Here is a 16,469-nt window from a genome sequence, read left to right on the forward strand (position 1 = left end):
ATGAGAAGCAGGTCAACAGACTTGAGGTAAGGTGATTGCAGACAGGTGAGCACGATGAGCAGAATGAGGAAGCGAGAAGAAAGCGAAGTTTTTTGGGCCCAATGCATCACGTGACTGACACGGAAGTTGCAGTACTGCCGTTTGGCCACTACAAAAATCGGGATTGACGACCGGCGCACTTCCTGGGGGACTACTCGCTCCTCGCTCATCCGGCTTGTGACCCGGAAATCAAACTCAGCGCTCCATCTTGAAGGACGTCCCAATTCCTTAAATGCATCTCGAGGAGCGAGGAGGCTTGCCGGAGGAGTCATAAGCGAGGATACACCAGTGTATCCTCTGCTGAAGCAGCCTGTTATTGAAAGAGCTGTTTAACACATGACAACAAACAGACCTAAAGCAACTTTCTTAGAAAGAAGTTTTCTTTTCTTTATCTGTTATTTCTCCCATTAACTTTTATTAAGAATACAATTAAAGTCAGAGAGAGTAGGAGAGTCTGTCTGCCAGAAGTCACATGTGAGGCTGATAATTCCTGAGCGCCGGGTTTGATATGAGTTACATCATTTACATTTCCCCTCAAACATTTAGCCTAATGAATACTTTCTAGTGTTCATAAGACACCATGATCATATTCTGGGTTATTGAATAATGAATTCACAATCAGAATATCAATAAATACAGACACTAATAATGAATAAATAATATAAAGGCATTTTGCCAGTAGAAATGGTTCCTACGTCCACGGTATAAATACAGACTGCAGCTGTTATTCATGTGCAGGTGTTTGTTAAACAGGTAACAGGCTACAGAGAGAAAACACTGAGAACTGTGTGTCTTTATTAGTATTAGATCAGTTCAGACACAAACTCCATCAAAAGTCTCTACAGCTGCTAAAGCCGACTGATCCAGCTGTGATCAGCTGCCGGTGCCGCTGGAAAGGACGTCTCATGTCTCTAAAAGAACATTTCCTCACTTCCTCTCTCCTCGCATCACTTCCTCACCTCCTCCGCTTGCATCGCCCGTATCGCCCGTGGGAGGGACTAAGACGCGAGGGGAGGAGGCGAGGAAAGGAAACGAGGAGACACGTTAGCACAAAGAAAAAGACCCATATTTCTCTGTTTTGTGCCTCTTCATCTATTAGGGCCATTATAGGTAAAAAATAATAATAACTAGAATGGCACTCGGCGAGCGCAGACCTATGCCAAGGTGCCTGACTTTAAAAACAGATCACAGCTCAGAGCTAGCGGTACCGTGAGGTGGTCGGCTTATTATTAACATGGCGTGTTTCCGTGTAACGTATCGGCAGATGCCTCTCTCATTCAGCAGCCTTGTTATGTCTGTATAACGTTACACTACGCTGTCTCTCATCCCGTCATCTACCGCTTTTTTCGTTCTCACCGCGGACGGCCAGCAGCTCCCTCCGCACTTCGAAGTCTTGCCACACATCCACACATGTATCTCTTTGCACGAAGAAGAAAGAAGGCGGGGTCATGCGTCATCAATGCGTCATCAATTACACTGCGCATGTGTTATAGCCAGAGGTCTTAATGCTCAGGCTGATCGGGATTCTTAAAAAGATTCCTGAATCCGGATCATGATCCGTATCGCCACCAAAATCTAATGGCTTGTTTATTGTGCCACACTCTACCCCTAAAAAAAAAGTTCATCCCAATCCATCGTGAACTTTTGGAGTAATCCTGCTAACAGACAGACAAACAAACAAACAAACCAACAAACAACCCCACCATTGCCAGTGAAAACATAACCTCCTTAAAGGCCAAAGGGGGAGGAGGGGTAATACTCAGAGAAAAAAAATCAGAGATTACAGTCGTAAATTTGTGAGAAAAAAAAACAACAAAAAAAATAATTTGCAGACACTTAAAACATGCTTATGTTATTACAATGAACATTAGGTCTACATATATTTCAGAGTTACATTATCATTGTGTCATTGCAGTTTTTAAAGGCAGAATGAGAAGGATCTGTCCATTACCATTTGTAAACACAACATTCAAAGTTGCCCCCTCCCTCCCAACTCAGTGTAAGCCGACCCCAGATTCACTCTCGTTTTGGAACGAGCTTTGTCCGCTTGGTTTTTTTTCAGTGCTGTGTCCAACATTTTCGTAGCTTCATCTTGGATGCATGCTTATGATCTGGCACCAACCAAGCTTGAGAGCCACTGCTTTAGGCGATACCTGTTATGCAACCACAGCAGATGTAGTTTCAGTGCACATACTTTAAGTCCACTGTGTGTTCTAATTAAAACATTGGAGTGTTTCACTGTTGTTCGTTCTAAACTGTCTGTGCTCCCCTCTCAGTTACAGCTCACTTGCTTCCTACCCAGGGCGCCGCATGCTCAGTAAGGCCCTTAATGAATATAAAAGATAGGTTTTTTGGTAAAGCTACAGAGCTTCAGACCCTTGGGGCTTGTTGATGTGCTGGCCACTGGCCCAAATACAGTAAATAGTCTCGGTGGTGGTTCAACAATGTGGTTTTGTTCATTCCTATAAGCACAATTTGCAGTATCAGTGGCTCGGTTCATTAGTAATGCCTTTTAACAGTCTATTATAGTGTGATGGTTTGGTGGTTCACATTTTACAGCATTAACCTCAAGTTTAATACATGCAATACTCTTTATTATAATGTGAGTGAAACAGTTCTTAGTAACAGGAAATAATGGTCTCAGTGACCTTCATCTCATCGTCTGTCATGCAAGAACAAAATCAACAATGTGTCATACTAATCAAATAACATTTAAGACATACAGAGATCCACCACATGTCACATGTTATCACAATTATTGATTTCTTAAATCATAATTTATAGAATGACACATGGAAACACGTGCAAGGTTGATAATAATGAGAATATATTAATATAAGAGATCAAAATATATGGTGATTTTGTAACTGTTTGTGAAGTTGTGAGGTAGACAAAATATTAAAAACACCTTCTCTGATAATACAGCTCATTAAAACGCCATCCACACTAACAATTAAAGTAGTATCAGCAAAAAGTGAAGATTAATAGGTAACTGGTATTACTGTAGTTCCCTCTGCATTGTATTACATCGTACTATATTAACTACAGTATTAGTGTGTAGTATTTTTTTCAATGAGCACAGAAGACTTCTTGAGTTCCTTGTCTGTTTATTGAGAGAATGACACTTCCAGTCTGCAGAATGGAAAAGAGGTCTGACCCTTGTTTTCTTCTTGCTCTTTTATACACTTTTGATATTGCCTCTTCTAGTCTTTTAACCTTGAACCATAAGCAACCCAATTAAATGGTTATACACTTCTGCCATCGTCTTATCTATTATTTCACTCCCTTAACTTTGAAGCATCAGAGACCCAATTAAATGGTTATATTCCTGACTGAAAACACCGGAAAAACAGAGGTCAATTGCAGTTCAAACAAGGGCACAGAGAACATGTTTTTTTGAAAAGACTTTGGCCTTGTACACAGCAGGAAATAAAATATATTATAACAGTAAGAAAAAGGCTGATTATACACTACAAGTGCAAGATAAGAATCTAAACACAACAGCAGCAGTAAATACAGCAGCGACAGAATTATCTTTAGTGGCTTCTCCACCTTCATTGAATCCCTCTGTAACAAAGTTGACATGTTCGAGCTAATCACACATCACACTAAATACTTTGAGTACTTTGGTTAATTAGCAGATTAGAATTTCTGATTAAGCCACAGAAGAAAACTGAGCTTAATATCTGGAAGACTTCTGCCTTTAACTTCAACTGCAGCACTTGTGTCTTCACTGGTCTCACTCGGTCCATGACTGGTTCAAAAAATAAAAATTAAAAAATCAATTTGAGTTTAAAATGGGCCGTGATCCATTTCGATTTTTTCCTTTTTAGGCATTTATGGATGAGTTTAATATACGCAATTTAAATTTGACTTTCTCATCAGCTCCCTGTCCTGAATTTTAATTGTAAGATTATATATCATTATAAGAGTCATGAGAGTGATGCTATTCATTCATCCCTTTCTCGTTTGAGCACAATAAAGTTGAATCTAATCTGATCTAATATAATATCATTTTACCTAAATATGCTACAGTGACTGCAGTGAGTGTACTATACTCAGATATACCCAAAGATAATATATGAGGCACATGTTAACTTAGAGTTGAATCAACCCTGTGTGTTCTATATGTAGTACTCAGTATGACTGAGTCTAAAAGAGGCAGGAGGATCAGTCTCAGATGAGGGGAGGATGGAAGGCCGGGGAAGCGCTGAGGATTAAATGATGAGACTCTAAAAAAATTGTTTTTGATTTTCTGTAAGACAAAAGCCAATGCTTCTCTTATATACGTCAAACCGCCTCTTGGGGATCAGACTCGACTCATCCTCTCTCGTTGTGTAATGAATTTGGATGGATGATATTTATAGAGATGACCTTTCTGCATCATGTCATGTATCAGTAAATAACCATTACATTGGGAAATGTTAGTACTAAGGGAAGCGAGTGGTATATGTGCTGTTTAAGGGTAAGTTTTTCTTCTTCGATCAATACAGGAAGGAGAGCTGGAGGTGGAGGCAGACAGCAGAGAGCTGGCAGAGAGCAACACCAACCACAGTCAGTACACTGAACTATCTACGACCACATCACAGCCTTTCTCTGTTTACTTTGTTTGTGCAGCTGTTAGTGTTAAGTGTGATGGAAATATTGCATGAAATTATAATAATTAAACCGGTGATAAAGTGATGTAGACTTATGTTGGACAGTGCGTAATAGAGAATGAGTCATGCATTCAGTAAACCAGAGCAGCTCGATATGCAGCACTGCTGTCTCGAGTTCCGGTGCTGTATGTGCATGAATTCTTATAATTTTTTTGCCATATCTGATATACATTATGAAGATAACTTTCACACTTAGCTCAAGCTGTCCTCACCGAAAAAACAGCCATAGAAGTCATCTGTGGAAGCAGCTTATTACGACCCATATTTACGTTTGTTGTTAGGCGGTGACCTCTAGTAGCCGTGGCAATTATGACGCAAGCAAATGAGGAAGTCAGGTGACGTAGTATAAAGAGCGACAAAGTCCACATAGGGAGGAGGTCGAGGGTGGATGGATGGGACAAACAAACAGGACTTTCACTGTGGTGGCACCTGTTCGTCTGAAACCAAAAGTCAACATGATGAGTTATTTTAAGTTACGTACATAACTATGTTACTATGGTAACATGTGTCAGTACGTAACTACGTTATTACATAACTATGTACGTAACCATGTCGCATATTTTAACCCAAACTATGATCTTTGCCCAAACCTAACCATGTAGTTTTGTCACCTAAACATAACCAAGTAGTTCCGTTTCACAACATTAACTACGTGTTTAAAACCTGCGACCGTTTCACAACAATAGAACGGTCATGTTTTTAAAACTGCCACTGTGCAGCCGTTTCACTAGCATTAAAGGACCCATATCGTGTTCATTTTCAGGTTCATACTTGTATTTTGTGTTTCTACTAGAACATGTTTACATGCTGCTATGTTAAAAAAAAACTTTATTTCCCTCATACGGTCAGCCTGAATATGCCTGTATTAACCCTCTGTCTGAGACGCTCCGTTTTAGCGCATTTTGACAGAATTGCAACAGAATTGCGTTGCAAGGTAACAGCTTGGGTCCATGTGTACTTCCTGTCAGCTGATGACATTCACATACACTGCAACAGGAAATAAACTGGGACACATTTAGAATGTTTACGTTTACGTTGTGTCAAAGGTCTAAATATTGTATATTCGTGACATCACGAATGGGCAGAAATCCTGACAGCTTGTTTCAAATGCAGAGTTTCTGAATGCGGGCTGTGTGTATTTCCCTGTGGATTGAGTGTTTTGATACTTTCACAGTATTTATATAGGACTTAAGCCTGCTTTATAATAAAAAAAAAATGAAAATCTCACTTTTTTATAAATTTTCACTTTAAATAGAATGATCATACTGTATATGTCGTTTTGGGAGTTATTAAGAAACACACTACTCTGTCGTTTAGATATGAGGACGTGTCGCATAGCTCTTAGTGCTTAAAACCCAATTTCTTATAGGCTGACTTACAAGCTATAAGTACACTAATACTGCATTTTTACATTTTCTTCACACTAAATCCACTTTTTCAGTTAGTATGTACAGTCACTTTATTACACTGTCTATTGATCCTGGTCCCATTTTATAGTGCTCATTGAAAAATAAGTTATTTCCAGATAAAAGTGACCATTATTCATCTGCCATGAAATGGTTAAAATGCAGTTTTAGCGTGTGCTAATTTTTTACAGTGGTGTTTTGATCAACTCTGTATCTGAGCCTGACAGTAACCTTCTTCTAAACATCAGACTTGTATGCGTTGGATCAGACTGGTGAGAGATGAGCTACGGAATGTTTGACGGCTGAAGGTCAGGTATATGAGCCTCCTCCTGGATTTGTTCCACAATATCATGCCGTAGCCTTCTCCAGAAACAGACTGTTGACTCTATGCACACCCAGGGAATCATCCTGCGCTTTACCAAGAGTGTATCAATTATCAGCTAAATTAAATTTAACCATATTGTCTCTGTTTCATATTGCAGGTTACGTGAATGTTTTTAATAATGCCAACAGCAGTTCACCAGGTGGGAATCCTGATATTGCTTGTATAATTATATTTTATTGTAGCCTAATATCACTTTTATTGTTTCTAGTTCAGGGATCCTCAGCCTCTGCAGGCTGCAGGTAGCATCGTCCAAGGACAGAGGAGTCAGATAAACATTCAACATCAGTAATAGAGTGAGAGAGTTTATCTGTTGCACAAAGTAGTCTAGTTCCAACACTGCAAGCAGGGAGCCAAGCAGGTGCTGCACTAGATGATAATGGCAGCAAGAGGTAAAGCGAGTGGATCACACCTGGTTTATGGGCTGAAGTGCTGTGATTGGCCTCCCAAACTGATAGGTTGGGTTTTGTTAAGGTATACGTTTCAGTGCTTCATTGTGAGCCAGATGAATCAGTGGACACAGTTGTGAGTAGGGATGTCACGAGAACCGATACTTCGGTACCAAGTCGATGCCAAAATTCTAAAAAAGTGATGGTACTCTTTTTCTACAGTACCGAAGGTACCGTACGATGCCTGTAACGGTCATTGGTAGGGATGTGACAGTGACAAATTTTCCTACCGGTTAATAAACTTGTGACAATAATGGTGTCACCGATTACAAAGACAGTCTGGCCACTCCGGTAGCGCTTTTGCTGCAGGTCTCCGCTGTGGGGGTCTACCTGGCGTCGCTGCTCTGTGCACACCGGCTTTGACGGCTCCATCCACCTCGCGGCGATTACCTCATTAACGCTATGGTTCCCTTATAGCATTGAGATTAAACGTGAAATATTGTCCATCATCTGACTATCGATTGATAACATGCCGCTGATACGCCAAAATGAACGAAATGGGTAAATTATTTGTATTTATTACTTAAAGGCTACATGCCTCTGTTTTTTATAATGTTCAAATGTTTTTAATAAAAGAGTACGTGTTGAATTACATCGGATTTATTGTTGTTGTTTTTTTTACCGTGGTATCGAATTGGTATCGAGAATTGTGGAAATTCACTGGTATTGGTATCGACTATTAGATTTCCGGTACCGTGACATCCCTAGTTGTGAGCATCTCTTGCTCCACAGTGTACAATGTGAGCAAAGTTTGCTCATGTTTGTGATTGAAGATGGTTATGGTTAGGTTACAGATCGGTGGTGACTCTTACATAATGTGGACTTGAACCTTTCCTCTGGAAAACTGGTTTTAGTTTCTCAAATTGAAGTAAACATATTTGTTGGTGACCGGTTTCAGATGTTTACACATTTACAGCAGCGGGGCGGTGTATGTGGAATTGACTCAAAATAAAGTGTGTGTGTGTGTGTTCGTGGTAAGGAATTGCAACATGTCACCCAGTGCAACTTTGTGGATCACTGATGTGTTTTTAATAGTGTTTGGACAACAACGGAGCTCTATGGCACTGAGGAAGAACATATATCAGGTTCGGATACACACACAACACTTTGTGCATTAGTAGATGCATTCATTGTTGGTTTTGGACTATTCATTGAATTTGTTGAAAATTATGAAAAATATAGAATATTACCTCATCAACCTTGTCTCCCCTTGCTATTGACTCACACTACCAAATACAGCTTGGAGGAAATGTAATTGCTACTTGCGTTACATTTATTCTTTCAGTCAGACAGGGTGGATGTTTGGCTGTACAAAGAACATGAGTCATGAGATTAGAGACACGGTTAATATCTCATGTCCCAGGTGTGGTTACAGTTAGGCTACCAAAACATGTGTTCATGGTTTGGGAAACATCACGTTCTTGGTTAAAGCCGTTACGTGTAGAATTATAAAAGTTCTGACTTTGGTGCCCCCCAGTGGAGGGATCAAAAAAGACACAACTGTGATCTCGGTACATTGAATGAACGGGCTGAATGCAACACATAGACTGCACCAACTTTCAGTGGGCTTATTTTTCAATAACGAACGTATGCCGCCAGAATAATTTGAAACATGCTATGATCATAGAAATATTCAACACAGAGGCTTAGATATATATAAAAAAAATCAACATGTCCTGTCCCATTCTTCAGCATTGACTTTTTCAATACTTAATCAAAATCCAGATTTAAACTTTAGTTTTTTGAAGCAATATTGTGGGAAAAGCATGAATGTCTTTGACAGTGAATATTTCACAGACGTGTTCAATAACCTTTTTTTTTTTTACAAAACATGTGAGCCAATGCAAATTAGTTGTATATGACATAATTTTTAGGAGACAGGTTGGCCTCACTACAGTGGAGCTACAGTGGAACTCAAACTAATCTGCACAGTAATCGTCCTGCTGCACTCCACAGTCAAGTATAGTTGAACTAGTTGTGTACCATTCTTTCAGCTCTCACCATCCATGAAAACAAAGCTGCCCACTTTGTTTTATCTGCATGGCTGGAGGCACTTACACTGATTGCTCTCCCAATCATTTAAAATAAAAAAGCTACAAGAGGTGAATCATTTCAAGTGTTGTCCTTAAGTGCACCTTTCACATCCATTGTAGCCCTGTCACAAGTGCCCATGTCCAGAACAGGATGTTATAAAAGTGGTCAGAAGAGGCAGAGGTGGTGATTTGAAGTTCTCAGTTCCTTTCTATTTGAAAATGTGTCTCATCTAGAACATTTTGTGTAATAAAATCTAATAATGCGACTTTTGTTTTGTAAAGGCTAACAAATATATATATACCACATTCCAAAGTCTTTAAATGCTGAGTATTGCTCTTATTAGCAGATTCAGCAATCTGTCAACTGATTGTTAGTACTCAAATAAGAACAAGAGCAAAGTGAAACTTCCAGTGATAAGTTCTCAAAAAATAAGTTCAATGTCAGTGTCACATTGGAATACTTTTGATTGAGAACAATAATATTACATACATCTCTGAGATATGGCAGATACATTAAAGAAAAGAAGACATGTGCACAATATCGCAGTATATAGACACTTCAGCAACGTTTAATTTGCTTTAGTTTTGGCTCTCTGCCAAATACCAATCAATGACTAGATCAGTCAAGCTGGCATACTTATGACATTGTCTCTGAGAAATTAATTCAAATATACTTATTGTCATGGAAACACCTACAAATTCCAATTTTAGCACAACTGCGTTGAGTGAAAATTGCTATTGCCTCAGTATCTATTTTACTTCATATCCATAAATTGTAATTTAAAGGCAATCCATACAGCGTTCTGCAGGTCACACTGATTACAGAACATCACATCTGTGTCAGATGAGAGTGAAATGCAAAATAACTGCAACACAAAATCAGGTCAAGGACTTCCTGATGAAAACATCCTGAGCTTTGCTTGATGGAAGGGAAGCTTGCCAGACATATTCCACACGTCAGCAGCAGAGTTGCTGAAGGTGGTTGACAGAATAGAAAAGACTGAAGAGAAAAGAAAGTGTTCATTTGCCGTTATTGTGAATGCCAAACTCAAATACAAAAGGTTTATAAATGAAAGGCATGCATAATGCTCGGCAAAACATTTAGTTTCTATTGGTTTTACTGGGAAATGTGCTAAAAGAATAAATAAATGTGTCTCTTGGCCTTCCTTCCAATGAATATGAAACAAGGACGTAGATGATGCAGACAAAGCAGATGCATCTTCTTAAGAAATGTGCCATAAGGTTCTCACTTTTGCATTTATTCAGTTTCCATTGTGCCATTAATGTAGACACATTTTCAATCCCAGATGACACATAAACAACACGCAGCACAAATCATGAAAATAAAAGTAAAATGGTTCTGGCCATGTGTGACGACGGACCTACCATGTCACGGTCTGGGACTGTGCACAGAGGCCGTTGGACTTTTTCTTTTAGTTAAGACTTCAGAATATCTTGTGGTCATCTTTTTAGTGGATTATTACCTCCGCGAAGGCCTAGGAAGGAGGTTATGTTTTGATCGGCGTTGGTTTTTTGGTTTGTTAGTTTGTCCGTTTGGAGGATTACTCCAAAAGTCCGCAATGGATTTGAATGACATTTTTTGGAGGGGTGGGGTGTGGCACAATGAACAATCCATTCGATTTTGGTGGTGATCCGGATCGTGATCCGGCTTTGGGATTTTTTTTTAACAACTCCGGTCAGCCTGTGCATTAACACCACAGGCTTTAGGACATGCACAGTTTAACTGATGACTCGTTCATGACGCGTCACCCTGCCTCTTTCCTTCTGCCTGCAGAGAGAGGGACAGAGAGAGAGTGGGGGCTGGAGGGAGGGGGGGGGGGCACCTGTAGATTCGGCATTTTTTCACATTAAACTCTGTGAAAATACAGTTGAGTTTGACCAAAGCACACTTGATGATTGTTGGAAAGAGTAACAACGACGGTTTAGGTGAGTTTTACTTTGTTTCTGTCCAGTTTGAATGAAGTGTTTTACGCTGCTCTGCTACGTACAGCTGATCTCAACACTTATTTTGATAAGTTCACTCCCCTTGTGTCTTGTCTGGTTTTACTTCCTGCCTAAGTTTGTTTCAAGCCCTTTGTGATTGTCTGCCCCGCCGTGATTTGTTCCACCTGTGTTCAATCAGCCTGTTCTCTTGATGGATTTAGTCGGTGTGTTTCCCGTTTTTAGTTTGTCGTCGCTCCTCGTGAGTTGTGTTTCCCTGTCGTGATGTTTTGTTTTCCCAATATTTGAGTTTCTAGTTTACTCATTGCGATATTACTTTGTGGATTGGCTTTCTGCAAACTTCCTGGTGGACCAGCTGCATTTTTGTATATTGTGTTTTGTTATTAAATCATTGAATTCAGCCTGCTGCCTCCACATCCTTACCTGCATTTGGGTCCAAACCTGTTTTCCTGAAAAAAAACTGACACATAGAGATAATAAAGTCCTAAAAATATGTATTTTTAGGACACATTTCCATTTGTGCATCTTGTAGTCTAATTTTTTCTTTAAAAGTTCTCTATTCGATATTCAGAGCATTATTGTATTATCTGTTAATATATTATTAGGAGTAATGTCTCCCTGAGTCTCTCTCTCTGTGTGTCGGAATCAGAGCTTCTCTGTGCTTTGTTGACATCGCTGGGCCGGCTGCACGTATAGAGCATGTGAGTGTGCCCCACTGGCTAGCTCACGGCCGCCACTCTGCACTGCTCTCATACGGCGGTTAGAGCTGATAACACCGTCCTGAGCTACGATGTCACGGAAGCGTATAGCGCCCACCCTCCGGTCCCCCACCTTGTGTCCCAATAGGGACCTGAAATTAAGCTACTGTAAGAAAGGACCATCATTGGAAAATATTAACTTATTTCTTCTTAAAACAATTAGTTATGTAATGTCATCTGGGAAAAAAAACAGATTATTATTATTTTTGGAAAGTTAGTTAAGTTGCATATTGTGTAAAATGAAAATGTATACTTTAATACAAATTGCAGCTTTTATCCCAAGCACAATCCACATTAGTACTTAAAAGCTTATTTACTATCCTTTTGATTTAGATTTCAGTAATTTAAAGTCAACATAATTTGTGTTATATTTATACCAACTAGGGTCATTTTGATCCCAATATGAAATAATTAAAATAAACCCACAGTCATTTGAACTTGCCACCCACAGTTAACACTTTTCTTTAATTATTTTGTCTATTAATACAAAAGTAGATGAGACCTTGATCTCAGTATGACCCACCTGTCAAAATAATGGTTGAAATAATGTAATTTAGATTTTTGTACATAATGCAAAATGAATGGTGTTTGCATGACTATGAACACCAGACGCTACAGGCAGTTATAACACACACTGACATGTGACAGGAGGAGGTCTGTGTCTGTCTCCTTCACAATGACTGACAGCGCACCCCGACCCCCCTGATAGTAGTCGACTTTAAATCAGGACCCATGGCAATCATGTGATCTATCTATTCTTTTTTTAGCAGCATAAGCTGTAATTGGGGGCTTTTGACACTTTGATACATCAGTGTTTTTAAAAAAGCACTAATTAAAACTGAAAATGATATGAAGTCATTAGGATCAAACTGATTGACAAAGTCCTGAAAAATTGGAATGACAGAATAAAGCACCACTGAGTGAAGTGAAAGTAGACCTCTCGGGTCTGCAGGGCACCCAGCTGGTACAGTGTGGGTTTGGAGTTACAACTGTCGATTATATAATATACTATATAGCCTATATATGAGCTGAGCGGTACATACAGTTATCAGCAAACTAATTACCACCTTTTGAACCCTGAGGGCTCGGCTTGGCCCAGTTGGTAATCCGTCTTTACAGCAGGGCCATCATGTGAGTTTAGTTAGTAACATTGCCATGTTTTTAAAAAAGAAAAATGTAACAGTGACAGATTCTGTGGCCCAAATACATCTGAAGATTTTTTTTTTTTTTTTAATTATGACTGCCAAGATACACTTCTTAGAAATGTACTTGGCAGTCAGGGGGGATTGAGGGGCCAGTGTGCGCTCTGCTCTGCTCTGCCCATGTGACTAAAGAGGAAAGAAAGTTATTACAATGATCTCTTGAAATATATAAACATGACCAGTACTCCATCAGATATCGTGGTGTACACATATGGAACACCAAAATGCATGTTATCAAGAGCTCATTATCCTTAGAACATTTTAAAAGGAAATTATCATCACATTTAATTCATGATGTCTAATTATCTTTTGATATATTTAGATATATTTTATTTTCTTCTGCTCTGTTTTTTGTATGTATTTCATTGTTTTTATTGGATTGTTTTCCACTGTTTGGTTAGATTTTGTCTGCACATTTTGTGTACTTCTTGTTGTTGTTTAACTTTTGTTGTATTTTTAAAATTATGTGAGCTTAGATCTTTCTTCCCTTTTTGTTATTTTTTTTTTTTTCACCTGGGGGGGGAGGGGGGGGGGGCGGGTCCTTTGTGTAAATAAGCCTGTGGCTTCTTGACCTCTCCTGACACATTTCTTGTTTTATTTTTTCATTGACTGGATTTTGTGAAGTTTTATAAGATAAGATAAGATGAACCTTTATTAATCCCCGGAGTGAAATTCAGGTGTCAAAGCAGCAACATCAGCAAACATCAGCAAATAGAGTGAAACACAGGAGAGGTATAAAGGTATACAAAAATTATAAAAACAATAATAGAGATATAAAAGATACAGAGTGAAAGGGTGAACATAGTGTATGCAGTCCGTCAATAAATAAATGTAGTATGTGCACTAAATAAATGTAATATGTGCATATGTGCAGTCTATAAAGTGGTATATAGGATGTATAGTGTAAAGCAAGTGTAAGGTGCGCCAGTGGTTAGAGTCCAGGAGCCCAAGACGGTTGCAGATAGATATATAGATAGATAGATATATGTGCAAATAAATAAATAAATAAATAAAAATAAATACATTTATTCTCCACTTGGATTTCTTTACTGGAATATTAGACACAGCTTTGTCATATTTAATAATGAATTGAAATTAAATCATTGTGTTCTTTTTTTTCCTTCTTCGGCCACAATAGACTTGACTGACGCGTTTACAGTCATAGAAGAAGTGTTTGAGTGATTAGACCTGCATGTAGCCTACTGCCCCCCCCCATCCTCATCCTCCTCCCTCCCTCTGCCATTGGTTAGCACTTTACAGGCTCCGGGATGATGATGATGATGATGATGATGATGATGATGAAGGGGTAAACTCTGAGCGCGCGTCCCTCCTGCTGCGCACACACGCGCAACAAAAGTGAAGTGAAGATGCTTCTTCCCTTTCGCTCAACAGTCCAGCTCGCAAGCCATTCACTTCTCCTTCCTCCTCTTCTTCTTCTTCTTCTTCTACCAGAGTGCCAAGCTGTCCCCTTCCCTGGTTTACAGGAGGAGGAACTTGCGCAGCCGGGCTCGGAGGAGGCTCGGAGAGGAGGAGAAGGCACCGGAGCTCCGGAGCACCGCCGCCACCACCACCACCACCACCACCCGTACAGCGCCTCCGTGGAGAGCTACGCGTCGGTATCATGGGTGCGCTGACAAAAGGACGTTACCTCTCCATGACGGGCCTCCTGCTCCTTGTTTACTGCACAGTGACAGTGGTCTCCAAAGGTAAGAGCTGGGTGTTTTTCTGTGTGCGTGGCTATACTTTCGGTTGTCACGGCGTTTATTACGCCTTTTTCCCCGGCAGTCTTCTTGTGCCATATCTCCGTGGTTACGCACCACCTACTTGCCACGTTTCTAAATGTTTGATATCTGTGGAGGTTCGTAAACGCACCACTGTGCTCATTCAATGTCAATGTTTTTGGACTCATCCTACTGTCACTGTTTGAGCCTTTTTCTCTTCCATCGATGCGCAGCAGAGCTATAGTCTCATATTGATTCATCAAGCCACTGCTGCTCACACCGGCCAAGTTCCCACACCACTGTTTATCTTTCTCATACTCCCCCCCTCAAATCGATGTTAATTGTCCCATTTCCACTCTCAGTCTTTAATCATGATGAGCGCGTTTTGAGGAGTATAGCTTTACTACTGGCACGCCTGTGCAACAGGCATGTCAACGCATTTTGTTTTTTTCTTTGGGAGTTATACTGTGCTGATTCTGTGGACTGTCTTGTCTTCATTTTAACACGATCCACTCCCTGATATATCATCAACTGGGTACCAGAGTGTCAGGGAGAATCTATATGGAAGGCTGTTGAATTCAAAGTCCAAAATAAGAGAAGCATTGTGCCACATTGTGACACCTTACAGTGATTTTTGAAGGGATTCTGTTCTGTGGGGAGCCAGGCATTTGTTTTTAGGGGACATTGTGATAATTTGTTTAAAAGCTATGTGCCCACGTGGTTTGTGTATAGATAATGAACATGTTTTACACATATTTTGTATGTTACGTTATATATTTTTTACATTATATATTGATATATGCACTGTCACTGACCTAGTACTTTTAAAATCTAAGCTCAAGATTTTTTTATTTAGATTGGCTTAATACCTAGTAGCACTGTGACATTTTTCCTGTGCTTTTTATGTACCTTTTTATGATATGTTATGGTTTTATTCCTGTTATTTCTTTATGTTAATGTAAAGCACCTTGGGTACCTTTTGGTTATTGTAAAGGGCTATACAAATACATGTTAATTGATTGATATTTGTATTTCGTAGGAAGCCTGTTGAGGTTTGGGCATCTGTCCCAGTTTTTATGTAGGCTTGGTTTCACCTTGTGTGTGTGTGTTTGTGTCTTCATGGCAAAATGTGGTCCTGGAGACGCCTACTGTAGCAGGAAATACCACAGAGGAGGTTTAAAGAGTACTTTGCCAGGTGTTAATATGTCTGTCTGTGGATAGATTTTGTCACACGATGACGTCACAACCGTGCAAGATGCAATCAGGAAACTCTACAGGTGTGTGTAGCTGAGATCAAAATGAAGGCTGAGTTCGGAGATGGGTGTGGTCTGAGCAAAGGTGCCAGAAGTACAGGACTAGGAAGATTTGGTGTCGGGGCAGGTGTGTGATCCCATTGATCGCAAGATGGTCTCCAGTTTTCTTTTTAAAGCTTTTCCATGGCTGAGGATTTACTGAGTTGTAGCCACTGCTTTGAAACTCACCTAATCGAAGCACATGTTTGCCTTTCAGTCACATGATCATGACCGTGCCGATCTTCATCATTCACTTCTACTTCCTACTTTTAACGGCTGTGGCACAGAGCCGACTCTTGTTACTGTAGGTTATAGGTGATGTCTATAACCTGAATCTGATGTGATATCACTGTTTCACCCCTTTTGGAGCCACATGGACTGAGCCCGCTGTATGGCAGCCCAAGTGGAGCTGAACTGAGTGCAGTAATAGATTGAGGTCACAGCATCATGACTCCATCGCACACTGCAGTCACTGAACATGAGTGAGTCCCCTGTTAGATCAAGCGCAGGAACACTCCAGCTCTTTCATCTCACTGGTTGAATCGGGTGGAATCTGTCCGATGGCTT

General features: G+C 40.0%; 1 protein-coding gene across 1 annotated transcript in view; it reads left to right on the forward strand.

The window, feature by feature from the left end:
* Window positions 1–11,140: 11,140 nt before the first annotated feature.
* The window catches only part of unc5db (unc-5 netrin receptor Db), a 200,350-nt gene continuing 195,021 nt past the window's right edge, over window positions 11,141–16,469 (forward strand). Inside the window, 2 exon segments of the mRNA XM_037777506.1 lie at window positions 11,141–11,301; window positions 14,342–14,595. Of these exon segments, the coding sequence (XP_037633434.1) occupies window positions 14,511–14,595 (85 nt within the window). The 5' untranslated portion in view covers window positions 11,141–11,301; window positions 14,342–14,510.

This window comes from Sebastes umbrosus, chromosome 8, assembly GCF_015220745.1.
Source record: "Sebastes umbrosus isolate fSebUmb1 chromosome 8, fSebUmb1.pri, whole genome shotgun sequence".
Lineage (NCBI taxonomy): Eukaryota > Metazoa > Chordata > Actinopteri > Perciformes > Sebastidae > Sebastes > Sebastes umbrosus.